This window comes from Salminus brasiliensis, chromosome 21, assembly GCF_030463535.1.
Source record: "Salminus brasiliensis chromosome 21, fSalBra1.hap2, whole genome shotgun sequence".
Lineage (NCBI taxonomy): Eukaryota > Metazoa > Chordata > Actinopteri > Characiformes > Bryconidae > Salminus > Salminus brasiliensis.
Window position 1 is genome coordinate 5,705,504 of NC_132898.1, and position 18,795 is coordinate 5,724,298.

Below are 18,795 nucleotides of genomic sequence, written 5' to 3' on the forward strand. Positions count from 1 at the left end.
CTGTCACAAGAAGCTTATTTTATTTCCTTCTTTTTAGGAATCATACATGGGCTAATAAAGACCAAACGCTGAAGAGGATTGCAAATGCCCGATCAAACTGACCAGTAGCGTATCAAAGCACTTTTTTCAGCGTGTATTTAAAAAAAAAAAAAAAAAAAAAATCTGATATTTGAACTTTGCTGACCTGAAATGATCTTGTAGGGAAATAAAGCGCACACATTTGCAAAGGCATGTTTAAGGCATTTGTTGTAGATACAGATAAAGGCTGCTTATTTACAAAGATGGGCAAACGCGAGCAAGTCAAAGGAGTGGCTCTGACAAATCTCATTGACACAAGTTTTGGCCTTACCGCACAGGAATCAGCCAAGACATGTTAGGAGTTGGAAATTTGCTGCTGAAGCTTTCTGCTGGACCTGCAAGGTTTAAACTATCCAACAAGTTAAGAACTCTTTAGTGAAAATCCTGATCACTATATAGGGAACAGACTGTGACAAGGTAGTGACCGATTTCAGACACCTCGTTGTGCGCGAGAGCTTCCTTAGAGAAGCTGCATGTGAAACTTAAACCAAACAACACAATGAATTATGGGTATTACATTTATGATTGTGTACACTATTTGTCGCTGTGCATTGTGGGCCTGTTGCAGTGCACCGAAACTTCTGCCCTATATTTTCGAACACCACTACAAAATTACGAAAGCCCAAAGTAGGGACATATATAGTGACTAGAGCGATTTCGGGCACAGCTCGTCTGGTAGCGTTTTTTAAGCTCCACTGCTAAAGAAAGAAGCTCTGGAAACCAACCCAGTCTTGATCCATTTACCAGTTGTGGTGGAAAAAGGACAGTTGTGTAAATCCAATCTTCCTGTGAGCTTCTTTTAGCAAAATGCACTACATTAGTTATCTGTATTAAAGCAACAGAGTGTTGCTTTAATACTGACCAATGACCACATCCAGATCGTTGAGTTTTTTTTTTGTGCAGGTGAATAGATGTGGTTTAGAGCACAGCCTTATGACTGACTTCCCTCTACAAAACACAAAAATAAACTTCTCCACGGAACTGAATATTTGGGCAGCCATTTAGAGTAAGGGTCCGTTTTAGCTCACGTAACTTTGGAGATAGGTGGTTTTTTTTCATGACAAGCACATGACCAAAACAGGTACTGAACATGTGCTGGCTGATCAAATGCACCTGGGGTAAGTGATTCATCAACTGGATCCCCCCCCCCCCTTTTTTCCCCTTCAAACTATTTAAAACAAGCTGTCTAATCTTCAGGTCCAGCTTGGGCTTTTCTCAGTGTGGCTGAAACACACCAAATCATTGTTTGATGGAGCCCAACATGACCAGGACCCCACCTGTACACTTACTGCCTTGTCAACAATAAAAGTGAGGTGAAATCTGAGGTGAACAATACTGCTGCGTCTAGCAGAGCCAAAGGTGTCTGATGTTTACACTTTCTCAAAGCTTTTCATTAGATTTTTTTTTCTAAAAATCCTTTTAAGGAATTAGTCCAGATTAAAAGGCATGCGAATGCTAAAGTGAGACGACTACTTAAAAATAAATGGAATGACAAATGCAGGAGCAAAATTATGCATGTGTTCAAACATAAACATGATCCCATCTTTGACTAAATGAAAGCACTTGATGGTGGATGATAATTTGGTCTGTATCTGCACCCTTCCTTTCGAGCAAACAAACCTTCTGAACCTTCCAACCTTTCTTTCAAATTCAACTAAAACAGGCAAACTAGATCCTGCCTGGTAGAAATGATGAGTGGAATTTCAAATCAGTCAATCCAATGAATAAAAAAAACAAACAAAACCCCCCCCCCCAAAAAAACACACAGAAGAAGAAGAGGAAATGCACGGTCAAAATTGCCTCAGTGGCAGATTTGGTAACCATCAACTCAAGTATACGGCAATATGTCCCATTTCTCTGTCAGTTTTGTTGATCATGTCCTTTGTTGGGTCATCCAAACGCTGAGGTTTAGCGTTTGGAGAGCTGCTCAGAAAGCCAATCCAATCCTTCATACAAACCTGTTCCTTGAGTGGCACAGGTTGCCTGAACATACCACTGTGGAGACCAACGAGAAAAAAAAAATCAGTTTCAAGCCACAGCTCAATTAAACCTAAAACAGTAATATTAGTAAATGACAAATAAAATAAAACATAAAACCAAATAACACAAATATATACATTAATACAATTAAATTGATGAAAATAAAATAAAATAATTAATAAAAAAAAAAAAGTAGTTGGAGATTATAATAAAATGTTTAATTTGGTTAATAATGGTTAAAACGAAAGGCTTGAAAACGCTGAAGAGCATCTAAGCATACTCACAGTTCTGCTCCTCAGTGCCTGCAGACCCAGTTTGTCGGTCATCTCACTGATGGGCATGGCATTGGGTAAATCTTGTTTGTTTGCAAACACAAGCAGAACTGCATCTCTGAGCTCATCCTCTTGAAGCTGTTCATTGAGTAAAAATAAAATGAGAAGACATTCAGCAAGAAACAAAAACAACCAAAAAAAAATATACAGAAAACTGGTTCATATGGAGCTCAGACATTTACCTTTTTTCTCCCTGTTTGGTTCTGCCAATTAACCCACCTCTTTCACGCTCCCCCTAGCACTAGCAATGCTCTCAACACTAGGAGGGTAAGGACTTAACACGTCTCGTCCAACACACGCAAAGCCAGCCACCGCTTCAATGCTGGAAAGCTCTACTGCATCAGCTAACAATCGCCTGTCTTTAAGCGTAATTAGGGGAGAGAGCGGCCAATTGTGCTCTCCTGGACTCCAGCCGCCGATGGCAAAGCAGCAAGGCTCAAGATCAAACCTGCGACCCATGGGCCATATTGGTAGCACATTAGTCCACTAAGCCACTTGGAGCCCTAGTATGGTTTTTATATATTACATTTTTAATGTTTGTTTGTTTGTTTAATCGTTTTGTGTTTTTTTTTTTTTAAGAACTTTTGAACAACAGTGAAATGCAATGTTTAAAACTATAGACAAGGGGGACCTTCTGGATCTCTCAGTCAGCTAGGGTTGGGCAACATGTATACAATGCTATTTTATACACAAAATAAAAAGAGAATATTATATTTAGAATATCACACCAGCTACACAGGTTACTTTCTGTGTGTGATTTCATTCCAGAAAATAACATCCATGGGTTGTTTGTGTGGAAATGCTTTGGTGTCTAGCTCACAAGTGGTCAAGACTGAGAGCTCACACCCTACATGTATCTTCTACATTTCTTTCTGAGGTCCACGGAGAACATCGGTACAACTTTATGGTCCCAAAATGGGCAAGATTCCTTTTTACACCATTTTCTGCTGTTTCTGTTACTGCACCTTTAAGAAGATACGGTAAATGGGCTCTGTTCTGATTGGCCGTGGCTAAACTGTGGCAGGCTGAATGATAAACGAGTTGAGAAACAGGCCATTTTGGCAACTTATGTTTCCAAATACACTACCTGTCCAAATGTTTGCGGACACTCCTTCTAATAAATACTTTTAGATACTTTAAGTTGCACCCGTTGCTTGTCTACTCCCTGAAGAGAAGTATTGCCAATATAATAGGACTCTCTAGAGCAGATAAACATGGACCTATTAGCATCATGCCTAATGCCAGATTACAGCAAATACTTCTGGGACGAGTTTGGGAGTTGTGGGTGAGTTGGACTGGTGATCATCAGGATTCAGGGGATTCAAAGGAGTCATTTTTGTGATGATGTAGGCGTGTCTCACTAACCATCTTCTGCAGCTCCTCAGCAGCTTCCTGTGCACGCTCACGATCGTTGCTGTCTACAACAAAGATGAGGCCCTGCAACGACCATACAAAAAATGGTGAGTTCCAAACAGCAAGCAAGAAAACAAACCGACTTTGATAAACGTCATCAAACATAGCTGGAGCTCCTGTTTAATAACTCATCCAGCACTGCTGCAATGTACTGCCACATGTTTTCAGGATGTTCTGCTAAAGCATCACAGAGGAACTGAATTCTTTCAGAGGTAAAAAGTGATTGTTGGGTGTTTTATGATCTGACGAGTGATCTTGTAAGTTCTCCATGAACCGGTTGCAGTAGTAGAGCAAGTTCAAGCCTAGGCTAGCCATAAGGTAGGCAAGGCACATTATTTAAGTTACCTTGTGGGGAGAAAGTAATGATCACTGAAAGCTAGCCAAGTCTAGGCCTAGACTACACAACATGGATTCCCTCACTGAAAGGAAAATGTAGTCAAAGACTAGGCATAATCCCTGTCCAGGAAAGCTGTGTTTTTTTTTTTTTACTTTCAGCTCCAACTGACTTAATAATAATAATAATAATAATAATTAGTCAACCCCAAACATCAAGCTACAACCAGCTCTTAACGTCTAGATTTGCTGCTGCATAATACTATTAATACTACCACTACCACTACTACGATCACCACTAATAATAATAATAATAATAATAATACTAATAATAGTAAAAAAATTAAAAAAAGAATAAAAGTTTACATTAAGTTTTAGCTTCTAGATTTGGTGCTGTTAAAACATACAACTATTATTATTATTATTATTATTATTATTATTATCATCATCATCATTATTGTTGTTATTAATTGTTTAACATTTAACACAGAACATGAAGCTACTAGAACTTCTAGATTCGGTGCCATAAAAAAATAATAAAATAAATAAAAACAACAACAATAATAATAATAATGGTTTACATTAGGTTGTAGCTAGCATTGATGCTGTTAAAAATACATTAATAAAATAATAATAATAATAATAAATTAATTCAACTCAGAACATAAGGCTCCCAACTTCTTATTTTGGTGCCATAAAATAACTTATAATTAAATAAATAAACAAAAAACAATAATAGTAACAATGTTTAATTACATGCTATGAAACACATGATTTGTTTGATTTCATTACATTCCAGCCCCCATGGAAGTCAGTATTTTCCTTATATAATGCTTTACATTAGATTTTAGCTTCTAGACTTGCTGCTGTTAAAAAACATATAATAATAATAATAATAATAATAATGTAATAAAAAAATATTTCTTGCAGTAACAGTTTTACTGTCTCAGACATTACTTTTACAGACTGGCAGTCCAACTGAATTCAGTCAGACGTAATGCACAAATCTGGTGCAACCCAGGCTAAGAGTGCTGAGCAAGAGAGATTTATACCATCTCAGTCTCGTTCTCCCTCTTCCTGGCCTAAATACCCACATGCTGACGACAGATCAGGGCCAGCCTGCGTTCTTTAAAGGTTCGACTACATTTCATTCTATACTTCGTTTGCCTAATATGTCTTGCAGCCAAAGGAGCAGGAATATGTAAATCAGTACCTCTAGTCTTTTCTCAACATCCTTAAACAAGGCATCCAGAATTATATTACAGGAGGCCCCCTGCGTTTCCCCCGTACCCCAATCAGACCCTGCACACTGTCTGCATGTGGCCACAACAAAAACATTACACTTGGCTGCCTCCCATAGTTGTTTTTCTAGCATGTTAGCAAAGGCTCGGTAACCAAACTCAATCAGAGACGGTCATGGAAGGATGGCTAGATACCAGGATAGCAGAGGCAAGCAGACAGGCTCCCAGTGATGGAATGCAAAAGCCCTAGCCCACTGTACACATTAGTAAGGTCTGTGTCTGCGTCTGCGTCCTCAGAAAAGCATTAAAGTGGTGCTTTAGTGTTCCGCTGTCCCGCATTTTTTATAAAATATGTCACCAGATCAAATGATATTTACGTTTGCAGCAATAAAGTTGATGAACTGATGATTCACCTATGCTAAAATAACGTTTCCACACCCGATGAAGCTTATTCTGACCTTATACAGTACTCCAAATGCTAAGAAGACACGCTTCCAGAAGATAATATTACTAATTATTTAATTAAGAAATATAGAACTGTTCTTCATGGACATGGTGACAAAAATACACTAAATAAATTAATAAAATAAAACTGCGTAAGACGATGATTTTCAATGTGGTTTTACGTGCAGGATATCATGGATATAGCTCTTTTTTTGGCAATCCTAATTGGCCCATATAGATATATACATCCTTAATAGCTATATTTGACTATAAGGACAATTGCATTTATTAAATGTAATATTTGTTACATTTTGTTACAATAAAATATGTAAATTGCAGCAATTGTTTAATTTCACCACTGGGTCACCTCATTAAGCACTGATTTATCAAACCAGGTGTTGGAGGAAAACTAAGTAGTACTACTAGACTCCCATAAGGAGAGCTTTGGAGATGTTTTAATGAACACAGTGATGGAAAACCTCGACTTTTTCTAAGAATTTTATCAGTGTTTATTCTAGTGTTTCACTGAGGAAATAAACACTTACTGCCAGACAAGCAGCATTTTAGGTGCACCTACCCACCTACCTACCTACCTACCCACACATACTTTACTGTACTACAGTGAAAGATTACCTGTGTGTTTTGGAAGTAGTGCCTCCAAAGAGGTCTGATCTTATCCTGGCCACCCACATCCCACACAGTGAAGCAAATGTTCTTGTACTCGACCGTCTCAACGTTGAAGCCTGCAGAAGACACGCAAACATGCATATGGTTAATGATTCATTGGGTTTCTGGGGCATTATATCATGTCGTCTTTCAATCTGAGAGCAACCCATTAAAGCACCCGTAAGGATCAGCCTCAGAAACTCCATCCCAGCCAGCTGAGGATCAGCTCTGTGTTTACTGACCGAGAGCATGGCAAACATATGCACTGTGTGTTTTAGCAGGGGCGTGGGTGTGCCATTGCTGTGGTAGTATGCTGTGCCGATTCTTGACGGAGGCTTTAAACATCATGCAAGTAGCACAGGTATACAAACCTATGGTGGGGATTGTTGTGACTATTTCTCCAAGTTTAAGTTTGTACAGGATGGTGGTCTTTCCAGCAGCATCAAGACCAACTGCGGGAAAAGAGAACAGAGACAATATTCAGCCTTTTTTAAGTCATACAGTCATGTGAACAAATCAGGACATGAGGGACAGACTACAGTTTCCATAGAAGACCAAAACTAAGCCCAGGACATCCAGAACTGTGTGCTTTGGACAGATAAATCTAGAGTCTTGCCCTGATGAGGCTTTTTTTGGACAGCAAGGACTTTCTCCTTGCACACCTTGCACACAAGTCCATGAAGCCAAACCCATCTCTTTCTGATGCAACTGCAAGAGCTACCAGCAGGTTCAGTAGATGACGTTTTGGGACCGCCTGAGACTTGACGCATCTTGTGGTCTGCTCCTGGGCTGAACTTGCTAGGACAGCCTCATCATTTTAAATGTTCTCCACTTGCAGATTTTTTCTTATTGTCCTGAGATGATTTTAGGTCTCTTCCCAGACTCATGCACCTACAACCTTCTTCCTGAAGGAGCCACAGAGATCTTTGGATCTGGCCATGTTGGTGATCTTCAGCACTCTCTCAACAGGGCCTCTCCAGAATCCTCTCTAATGATCTTCTAATGATCTGCAACCTTTTCACCCAAGTTTCACCCAAGTTCTTCTTCTTCTTATAGTCAGCTAGCTACTTTACCTCCATCTTTCATCTCTAATGTTTACATGATGATCAAGTGTCCAACGTTTTCATGAGGTTTCCTAATCTGACTAAATCAGCAAGTCTAAATCAGCAGAAAATAAACTGGGCTTGTTAGCTATTCTAGCTGAAGCTGAAGATGAAGCTGAAGCTGAAGATGAAGCTGAAGGTCTAAGAAGTTCTTAGATGGGTGAGTATATATCTTGGACAGTAGCTAGCTGGCTGTAAAAACTAATAATTAAGCCCAGCAACTAAACTATTACTGTAAAACAAGTGGCACTAGCTACTTAAATCCAGCTCAAACTTCAGGGAAAGGTGGAGAGCTAGAGAGCTAGCGGCTAACTTCAGCTAGCTAACGAGCTAACGAGCTAACGAGCTAGCTAGCTACTTCCAAGAAACTTGCCTTCAAAAACCCTGAGCTTATTTTCCAACTCACCCATCAAAATCCTCATCTGTTTTTTGCCGAAAAGCCGAGAGAAGACGCTGGAAATGGTCAGCCCCATCGTGGCTCTGGTTTAAGGGGTGTCCGTTAGCTGAATTCGCTGAAGTTACCGAGCTGTTTACCGGAGCTCTGGGTGGAGAAAGTCGGCGCAGGAGGCTAACAGGCTAACAGGCTAACAGGCTAGCTGAGCTGAGCTGGGCTGAGCTGGGCTGGGTTTTGGATAGCGCACCAGCACACCCCTTCAGAGGCTGTTTTCCTCAAGCTGGAGAACCGGGAGGAAACTATCCTCTGCTACACATTTACAAAAGAGTCTGAACGCTTTTCTGCTTCCTGAGAAACAAACGCAGAGCCAGCTTTAGCCCCCGGACAGCAGCAGCAGCTTCAGTAGCTTCAGCAGCTTCAGCAGCAGGTCTGCCTTTCTGTTTCTGCTCCACGTCACACTCTTACTTTGGGGCCGAGATGACGTCACATGTGCCACATCACAAGCTTTGAGAGTTGGGAGAGCTGAGCGCTCACATGTTCAGTAATGCACTATACTGTGTGTCCAAAAGTTTCTGGACACCCCTTCCAATGAATGCACTCGGGTACTTTAAGATGCAGATGTGCAGATGTGCAGATGTGCAAATGCACCCCCCCTCCCACCCCATCCCATCCCACCTGTAGGACACACATTACATCATTCCAGTAGAATAGGACTCTCTGAAGCAGAAGGGTGTATAGCCCCCCCCCCCCTCTCTCTCTCTCTCTCTCTGGAATGATGGGTGGTGCTCCATCCACTACTTTTTGTGGACACCCCTGGGGTGTCCCTGTATTGAAGTACTGCCAATAGAACAGGGCTCTCTGAACCTGCACCATGGCACCATGCCTAATGCCAGGTGTGGGATTGAGGGGTAGAAAGCCACCCAGCATTGAGCTGTGGAGCAGTGGAAGAACTGTCTTCTCTGGAATGATGATGATGATGGTGGTGGTGGTGATGGTGCTCCATCCAGTACTTTTGGGATAAGTTGGGGAGCTGTGGGCGAGGTGGCGTGGTGATCATCCAACTTAATGCAATCAAATCTTTACAGCTGTGCTCCTCCAAAATCAACTCTAGATGCAGTGGTGGCTCGGTTGGGTGGCTCAGTGGGGAGCTCTGGTTTATTGGGTTCACTTTTGAGCCCTTGAGGAAGGCCCCTGGGTGCCAAAGGCTGCACACCGCTCTGGGCATGTGTGCTCATTGTGTATATGTGTGTTTATTGCACATATGGGTTAAAGACAGAGGTCATATTTTAGCTCTGTGCAACACAGATGTTGATTGTCTTTGCTTCTGTGATACCCTTGATGTCGGAATTACCATGTTGACAATTAAAAAATGATATATTTTTAATTATGTATAAAATCACAGATATACATATTACACAAATAACATTTTAAGAGCTGTTGGTCAATGCAAACACAGATAGTGCAGTAGAAACATAGTGTATAGTATATACACAAACGACACTATTTGATATATACAATATTATTATATACATAAAAGCCAATGTAAGCAAAAATGATATATTCATATACAGAAATAGTGCAGTGTTATTGTTTGGAGAGTTGATCAGTCAGCCAGTCCAGTCCTTCATATAAGCCTGCTCCACTGATCGCACAGGTGGACTGAATGTGCCACTGCAGATAAAAACAAAAAGAAAACAAAAAGGAAAACAGATAAACATCAAGTGATGATCGCAGTTTGCTGCTACGCCTATACCAACTGTTACAAACTCAGTCCGCGTAACACTGCGGGACAGATCCGCCACTCACCACTCGGTCAGTCATGGTATTCAACCGCAGCCTCTCCGTCAACTCCTGCAGAGGCATAGCTTTGGGTAAATCCTGTTTGTTTGCCAGAACTAGCACAGCAGCGTCCCTCAGCTGATCTTCCTGAAGCTAAAGGTGAAGGGAAAGGTATGTGATGAGCACCATATGCATTGCTCTCTCTGGGTGGGTAGGATGGAACCAACACGCTCTGAGGAAGGCACCGAGCGAGCTACCCATCCACCCACCAACTGTGCTCTCTCAAGCTCCGACTGCTGATGGCAGGCAGCATGACCCGGGATTGGAACCAGCAATGCTCTGGTTTTAGCGGCAGCACTTTAGCCCGCTGGACCACTCATCAGCAATTCATACATATCATGGACCCCCTACACGTACCAGCGTCTGCAGCTCCCCAGAAGCTTCCTCAATCCGCTCACAGTCACTGCTGTCCACCACGAAAATGAGGCCCTGTGGTAAGACATAATATATAAGGGTCGATTTCAATGAAGGCGCAAATTAGCCTCCAGTAACGCCACGTTAGTGCCTCAGTGATGATCACCACCTTGGTATTCTCATAGTAGTGCTTCCAGAGTCGTCTCAGAAGACCCTGCCCGCCTATGTCCCAGACTGTGAAGGAGATGTTGTTGTACTCGACCGACTCGACATTGAAGCCTGTAAATAAGACCGAAGCGGTCAGCAGGGTGCCCTGAGCGGTTAAACCAGTCATTATAAAGATGCAGAACAGATCTCACCAAGGGTGGGAATCAATGTGACGACTTCCCCCAGTTTGAGTTTGTAGAGGATGGTGGTCTTCCCTGCTGCATCCAGCCCAACTGTGAGGAAGATGTGAAACACTCTCAGATTCACATAGTTACAGATTAGTGATCTGACTGGTGTTCTCATCATCCATCTATCCTTCCATCACTCATCCATCATCCAACCATCCATTCATACATCCATTCATCAATCAATCCATTCATACACAGATTCATACATCCATTCATCCAACTATCATCCATCCATTTATCCATCATCTATCATAATCTATGTCAGTGTGAAGCGCTTCATTTACAGAATCAATCAATCAGTAAAGTAAATTCACCAATAAATCAATCAATCAATCAGTAAACTCACAGATACATCAATCAGTAAAATAAACTCACAGATAAATCAATAAATCAATCATTCAGAACAGTAAACTCACGATAAATCAATCAATTGATCAATCAGTCAGTAAAATAAACTCACAGATAAATCAATGAATCAATCAATTAGTAAAGTAAACTTACAATAAATCAATCAATCGATCAATCAGTAAAATAAACTCACAGATTAATCAATGAATCAATCAATTAGTAAAGTAAACTTACAATAAATCAATCAATCGATCAATCAGTAAAATAAACTCACAGATTAATCAATTAATCAATCAATTAGTAAAGTAAACTTACAATAAATCAATCAATCGATCAATCAGTAAAATAAACTCACAGATAAATCAATCAATCAATTAGTAAAGTAAACTTACGATTAATCAATCAATCAATCAATCAGTAAAACAAACTCACTGATAAATAAATCAGTCGATTGATCAGTAAAGTGAACTCACGATAAATCAATTGATTGATCAGTAAAGTAAACTCACTGATAAATAAATCAGTCGATTGATCAGTAAAGTGAACTCACGATAAATCAATTGATTGATCAGTAAAACAAACTCACTGATAAATAAATAAATCAATCGATCAGTAAAGTAAACTCACAGATAAATCAATCGATTGATCAGTAAAGTAAACTCACTGATAAATAAATCAATCGATCAGTAAAGTAAACTCACTGATAAATAAATCAATCGATCAGTAAAGTAAACTCACAGATAAATAAATCAATCAGTAAAGTAAACTCACAGATAAATCAATCGATTGATCAGTAAAGTAAACTCACAGATAAATCAATCGATCGATCGATCAGTGCAGTGAACTCACCGATTAAGATTTTGATTAGTGGTTTGTGTGAGAGCCGAGAGAAGATGCTGGAGATGATGAGGCCCATGCTGAGGGCTGAGTGAGGCTGAGCTGATCTCTGTGAGGTCTTCACTCTGCTCCACACCTTTATACACACAGCGCTGATGACGTCACCTCCGCTCCGCACAGGTGCCACGCGCTTCTGTTCTGCTGGAGGAAGCCTCGTTTCAAAACCCAACGCGCTGAGAATGACGTGTCGTGAACACGTGACCCTGCGTTTAGCCACACCTACAATCACAACGACCAGGTACACTGTGATACCCTGTGATACCCTGTGATACCCTGTGATACACTGTGCTAAATAAACACTTTCAGCTTCATACTGTTCTGGTTACTGTTGTTGTTTTATTCGTTATAACTTTAAAGTTTATTATTAAAGTAATAAAGTATTATTATTATTATTATTATTATTAGTAGTAGTAGTAGTAGTAGTAGTAGTAATGTTATTCATACAAACAATGCAAATAAAGAAAATAAAAACAATAATTTGGTATTTTTAGATATATAATAAAGTACGTATAATCATCACCATATCAACATTATTATGATTATCATTCATCATCATTATTATTATTGTTATTTCATCCATAAATGAAAAAATACTACCAATAATAATGATATTAACAACAACAATTTTGATGATAATAATAATACTATTTGGACATGATATTATTATTATTATTACAACAATAAAACAATATTGTTCTAACACTTATAACATTGTTATAACATTTACGTTATTATTAGACCTTGCAACAGTTATAGCATTAGTATAATGTAGTATTATTATTATTATTAGTATTCTGGTCATTATTAGGCTGTAGAAGTGTTGTAGCTAGTTTTGCTGTTGTTATTACTGTAGTCCTGTACAGTGAAATCAGTGAAATCAGTGTAATCAGTGAAATCAGTGTAATCAGTGAAATCAGTGAAATCAGTGTAATCAGTGTAATCAGTGTAAGGTTCTCGTTATTGCTGCTCTTTCAGCCACGTCATTCCGCTCGCGCTGGATCCTGAAGTAAAACTTCCTCCAGCAGAGCAGCGCGCGCGTGTTCGCTTTTGCAGAGCGGAAGTGGCGTCTCCAGCGCTGCCTATTTAAATCCGCGCAGGGGCCGTTTGATCAGCAGAGCGCGAGCTGGTGTTCAGAGCAGTGGTCTGTGGAACAGCAGCGCAGCACAGGACCCTCACAGCACCCAGCAGCGCCACTCTCCACTGTCTCTCAGCATGGGCAACTTCTTCACCTACCTCTTCTCCCGTCTGATCGAGAAGAAGCAGATGCGCTTACTGATGGGTAAGTGAAATCACACACACACACACACACACACACACACACACACACACACACACACACACACACACACACACACACACAGTATTCCAGACTGCATTCATGATTTAATCACTTCAACTTAACAGAACTTTAATCTTTGTTTATTTTTTGTTTAGTTTTTAATTAATATAATATTAAATATTAAAATTATATATTATATATTATTATATATATATATATTGTAATAATCATTCATTAATGCTTTACTTTTTTCTTAAACAGTAAACATACAAACAGAACTGAATTTTGAAGATACATATATATATATATATATACAAAAGTAAATGTCTGTAATACTCATTTTATTTTGATACTATGATAATATTAACAATAATAATAATAATAATAACAATAAAAGCTAAGTTAAACAGAAACAGCCTATGTTTAAACATTGATACCTCATATTCTTCTTATTATTGCTATCAATATTATTAGTTTATTTACCTTTCTTATAATAATAATATACATTTATATTAGAAATGTATATATCATTTGTCATTTATATATAATGTATTTATAAATGACTAATATGAACATATGTATATTATTTGTAATATTATTATTATTATTCATAATAAGAATACTAACAACAACAAGAATAATAATAATAATAATAATAATAACAAGAAGAAGATGAAGTGACGTGCAGCACCACGTGAGGAATATTTAAATAATGGGGTGTTTTAAAACTTTTGACTGGTAGAACATAAAAATATGATCAAGATTGCTTTTTTATTACATTGTTGTTAAACAATTGACAATAGAAACAACAAAGTTATGCTTGTAATACTAATGTCAATTTTATATCAATATGATGAGTGGGGCGTTTTAAAACTTTTGACTGGTAGTAAATAAAAAATAACACGTTTTATGACTTGAGTCAATCAATAGAACCTGTTCTCTAAAATATGGTAAGAGGCTTCATTGCTGTCGAGGAACTGTTCATTTCACTTCAACAGATCATGTGATCTGGCCAGGGGTGCCAAAACTTACGCATCTGAACCGCACTGTATGTGTAGTGTCGATACTGTGAGACTGAGAGCATTACTAATCGAATCTGACATGACCTTCCTCTGGATATTCTCACAGTTGGGCTGGATGCAGCAGGGAAGACCACCATCCTCTACAAACTCAAACTGGGGGAAGTCGTCACAACGATCCCCACCCTCGGTAAGATCCAGGAGACACGTTGTGGAGCCACACAGGAACAAGCCATGATATGAAGAAAGCGAGTGTGTTTGTGTGAGTGAGCGAACAACTGTAGAGCCTAATCAACAACCCCCCCCCTTCTGTAAACAGGCTTCAACGTTGAGACGGTCCAGTACAAGAACATCTCCTTTACCGTGTGGGACGTGGGTGGACAGGACGTGATCAGAAGGCTCTGGAGGCACTACTATCAGAATACCAGCGTAAGTGGACCATCCTCAGGAACGCTGAGCCACACTATCAGTCACGTACTTAAAAAGCAGAATCTTAAAAATGGTAAAGACACTGTCCAAAAGTACACTATATTGACAAAAGTATTGGGACACCTGCTTATTTATTGTTTCTTCTGAAATCAAGGGTATTAAAAAGAGTGTCGCCAGCTTTTGTTGGAGTTACTGTCTCTACTATCCAGAGAACAAAGCCTTCTAATAGATTTTGGAGGAGCATTGCTGTGAGGATTTGATTGGTTTCAGTTGTAAGAGTGGCATTAGTGAGGTCAGGATGTTGGATGACCACCACCCCACCTCATCCTTAACAGTATTGATTGGATCACCAACCATCATTCCTAGAACACAGTTCTTCCACTGCTCCACAGCTCATTGCTGGGGGGCTCTATACCCCTCTAGCCCACGCCTGGCCCTATGATGGTCTTCTCCAGAGAGTCCTATTCCATTGGCAGTACTTCTCTACAGAGACTACAAAGGTCACCATATCCATTGTCGAGCATTGGGCTGTGGAGTAATGGAACTGCATTCTCTGGAGTGCTGGAGCTCAAACCAGCCACTGGAATTAGCTAGGTTGGTACACCATCAGTACTTGACCTCACTAATAATCTTGTGGCTGAGTGCAATCAAACACAGAGGCTGTTAGCACAGCAAAAGGCAGCAAAAAGCCTCTCAGTACACGTTATTTCAGAGGAAAGAGATAAGCAGATGTCTACAGACCTTTGGACATCAGTGTAAGCAGTGTTTAATTGAACCTGGTGGTCTTTTCTGTAGGGCATTATCTTCGTAGTGGACAGCAACGATCGCGAGCGGATTGAAGAAGCTTCAGAGGAGCTGCGAACGATGGTGGATAACCGCTGTTGATTTTGCTGCAAATTCTGAAATTCTGAAGTTTTGTCCAAGAGCGTTGCTCACATTCTTCTTCATCTTCTTCACCTTTAGCTTCAAGAAGATGAGCTGAGGGACACTGTGGTGCTGGTTCTGGCAAACAAACAAGATTTACCCAAAGCAATGCCAGTCCAGGAGATGGCCGAGAGGCTGGGTTTGCACACAATGAAGGGAAGAACTGTGAGTAGCTCATAATTCCAAAAATACTGGACTCCAACACGGTTTAGTTGCTCATAGAGCTGGGCTCACAAACAAGGATGAGGCCTACGCTCTTCAAATTTGGACGAATTATTAAAAAAAACTGATCAATCAATCAATTAATTTGATTTTTGAATCAATCAGTAAGTTTGGTGAGTCAATAAGTTAATTCGATTTTTTTGATCAACCAATAAGTTTTGATCAATCAGTAAGTTTGATTAGTCAATAAGTTCATTCGATTTTGTACTTAATTCATACGTTTTGATCAGTCAATACATTTTGTTTTTTTGATTGATCAATAAATTGATTAGATTTTTTGATCAATCCACAAGTTTTGATCAGTCATTAAGTTTGATCAGTCAATACATTTATCAATCAATAGGTTTGATCAGTCCATACATTAATTAGTTTTTTTAAATGATCAATAAATCAATATCAATCAATAGGTTTGATCAGTCAATACATTAATTTGTTTTTGATTGATCAATAAATTAGATTTTTTGATCAATCCACAAGTTTTGATCAGTCATTAAGTTTGATCAGTCAATACATTTATCAATTAATAGGATTGATCAGTCAATACATTAATTTGTTTTTTTGATTGATCAATAAATTAATATCAGTCAATAGGTTTGATCAATCTATAAGTTCGTCAGATTTGTTGCTGAAATGTTTCTTTAAGGTGCTGTTTAGCCTGTTTACATGGTTCTGTATAGTACCAAAAAGGGGTCCTACTATCATTACTGGCTGCAATGCTAATGGTATTCTACCCTTTCCATGTAGCCTGGGTTTAGGCTTAGTCTGGGTCCAGGGTTCAGGTCTTTTCCAGACAGTGATTGGGCCGACTGTAGGGCTGTGCAGAAATGTTCAATGGAGATTTCCCACAGAGTGTACGATACAGTAGCGACGGGGTTTAATCCCTGTCTGGAATCCCAGGCTGTAGCGTTTCCTCCCTGTTAACCAACAGTAACCCCCGTTCACCGTCTCTCTGTCTTCTCAGTGGAACATCCAGCCGACCTGCGCGGTCAACGGAACAGGCCTCTATGATGGACTGGACTGGCTGTCTGATAAACTCTCCAAGAAATAAGACAAGAAAATGACACCACTGCTTGGGCCTTTATAGGGACTGTGTTGCTGCACTTTATACACAGCACTGGTGAAAATGTGTGCTGATCCTCATCTGAAAGACATCTGAGCCATATTTTTGTTTTCAAAAACAAGGACACACTGTGGACACGCAGATATCCACCATAGCTATTTTTCAAGACTGGGGGTGGGGGCTACAGGCTATCTGTTAATCTTTTGCTAAATGAGTTTGTGTATGTATTGATGGGCATTAGCATACTGAGGCTGCAGGGTTGGTCAGTCGGTCGGTCTCTCACTCTCACTCTATGTTTTTAAGATGAAAATCAGTACAGATGCAACTAGGTGTGTCCATACTTTTGACTAGTACCGTAAACTGAATTGTAAGTTATATAAGATATGGTAAAATAGCTTTTGCCTTCATATGCACATTTTCTTTCAATCTTTATATAAATAAATATTTTTTTAAATTTCGTTTTTACTCTTAGCCTTATTTTACATCCATCTATTCTAATACTCCATACTTTGCTGTTCAGTGTCTTGGTAAACTGCTCTGAATGTATATCTGGAATATATCAAATGTTTTTGAATGTATAAAGTTATTGCCAAAAAAAAAAAAAAAAAAAAATGTTTGACTTTTTTTTAAATAAATAAATAAATAAAAACATACATACACCTCTTTCTGGTCTTCTTAGTTTTACACAATTAAAAGTGGCAATTTAATTTCAGTTAATGTGCTTATTAACATTTGTTAACCACAAGCCTCTGATTATGAACACATTTAAAAGCTCAAATTTAAATGTATAAATAGGAAACATAAATCAGATAAAGTCCAATTCAGAATATTTATTTACAGTTAAAAAACAAAACAAAACAAAACCAAACAAACCTTCACGATGGGAGATGTGTAACGTGTACGAAACACTACAGCACTGGCTTGCACACTTCAGAAAAGAACATTAGTGGTTATGGCTTTGACAGAACAACCCCCCCCCCCCCCCCAAATAAAAAATAATGCCAAAATATGACATGTACAATATGTAGAATATCTGTGCTTCGTTAATATTGGTTTGCAGACTCATATTTGCCCTTTTATGACATTACGGTTAGTATTATTACACAGCAACAGTGAGCTGTACATGGTCCTATAGAAACTGTCGGGATCCAAAAAAATACAGGCGTTATAAAATACTGTTAGGTGGCCATTCTGGTGACGCGCAACAGCAAGTAGTCTTTTCTGAGTAGTAGAATAGCAGAATAGACCTTTATATAAAATTCAAGCGTGTTAAAATAAGTTCATTTGAAGTATAAAAACGCAGATGGTTGTCCAACAACCGGGTATTATTACAGGTTTCGCACCAACCGCTAGCGATCGGCTCAGCTGCTGTACTGGACCAGAAGGCAGGTCAAATCTCGAGTCCAGTTTTCAGTCAATCATACCAGTGAAACTGCCTGAAGTGATATGCTGATGTAAAAACACACACTATGATTTTAAACATCTGTTAAAAATTGTTTAAAAATAATTTACAAAAAGAAAAAAGGAGAAAAAAAAAAAAAAAAAAAAAAAAAAAAAAAGGACAATGGTCAGTATCTTTGGTTGCTCCAATACTACAAGGCACACGACAGAAGAAAGCTTGAGGATTGCTCAAGAAATTTCATGCGTATACACTTCTCATCATGTACTTGTGTACGATCACAATCCTTTAGTGACGCTGCGACGCCGTACCCAAACAGCACGGCTCATTTCAGGGCTGCATGATCAAGCATATCTGTATTGGGAGACAATCCCCCCCCCCCCCAAAAAGGTAAATAAATAAATAAATAAATAAATTTGAACATCAGACCGATGTTTTGATGTGGCCGATATCTGATGACCTGATACACTATGTCTCCAAATGTTTGTGGACACGCCTTCTTATGAATGCATTTAGCTCCTGTACCCATCGCTGACACAGATGTGCAAATGCACATACACACACAGCCCTAATGCCAGGTGTGGGCTGGAGAGAAGGGGTGTGAAGCCCCTCCAGCACTGAGCTGTGGAACTGTGCCGTTCTCTGG

The 18,795-nt window shown here is 39.3% G+C and overlaps 3 protein-coding genes across 4 annotated transcripts; 1 reads left to right on the top strand and 2 right to left on the bottom strand.

Annotated features, from left to right (window-relative positions):
- Nucleotide 1: 1 nt before the first annotated feature.
- arf4a (ADP-ribosylation factor 4a) lies at nucleotides 2-8,431 on the bottom strand. The gene is made up of 6 exons (XM_072666379.1): nucleotides 7,997-8,431; nucleotides 6,859-6,939; nucleotides 6,455-6,564; nucleotides 3,756-3,827; nucleotides 2,343-2,468; nucleotides 2-2,073 (listed from the first exon to the last, which is right to left on the bottom strand). Exons 1-6 carry the CDS (start codon nucleotides 8,061-8,063, stop codon nucleotides 1,987-1,989), a joined length of 543 nt encoding a protein of 180 aa, XP_072522480.1. The 5' UTR covers nucleotides 8,064-8,431; the 3' UTR covers nucleotides 2-1,986.
- A 1,137-nt stretch (nucleotides 8,432-9,568) lies between these two features.
- Nucleotides 9,569-11,923, bottom strand: LOC140543313 (ADP-ribosylation factor 4-like). 2 transcript variants are annotated; one of them, XM_072666380.1, is made up of 6 exons: nucleotides 11,770-11,923; nucleotides 10,537-10,617; nucleotides 10,347-10,456; nucleotides 10,181-10,252; nucleotides 9,791-9,916; nucleotides 9,569-9,655 (listed from the first exon to the last, which is right to left on the bottom strand). In XM_072666380.1, exons 1-6 carry the CDS (start codon nucleotides 11,834-11,836, stop codon nucleotides 9,569-9,571), a joined length of 543 nt encoding a protein of 180 aa, XP_072522481.1. In that variant the 5' UTR covers nucleotides 11,837-11,923. The 2 variants fall into 2 exon arrangements, with proteins under 2 accessions (XP_072522481.1, XP_072522482.1); XM_072666381.1 differs by having other exon boundaries at nucleotides 9,791-9,910; nucleotides 10,175-10,252.
- Nucleotides 11,924-12,929: 1,006 nt separating this feature from the next.
- LOC140543359 (ADP-ribosylation factor 4-like) lies at nucleotides 12,930-17,292 on the top strand. Its single transcript, XM_072666468.1, has 6 exons — nucleotides 12,930-13,096; nucleotides 14,225-14,305; nucleotides 14,435-14,544; nucleotides 15,340-15,411; nucleotides 15,508-15,633; nucleotides 16,652-17,292. Exons 1-6 carry the CDS (start codon nucleotides 13,030-13,032, stop codon nucleotides 16,736-16,738), a joined length of 543 nt encoding a protein of 180 aa, XP_072522569.1. The 5' UTR covers nucleotides 12,930-13,029; the 3' UTR covers nucleotides 16,739-17,292.
- The last annotated feature ends 1,503 nt before the right edge of the window (nucleotides 17,293-18,795 follow it).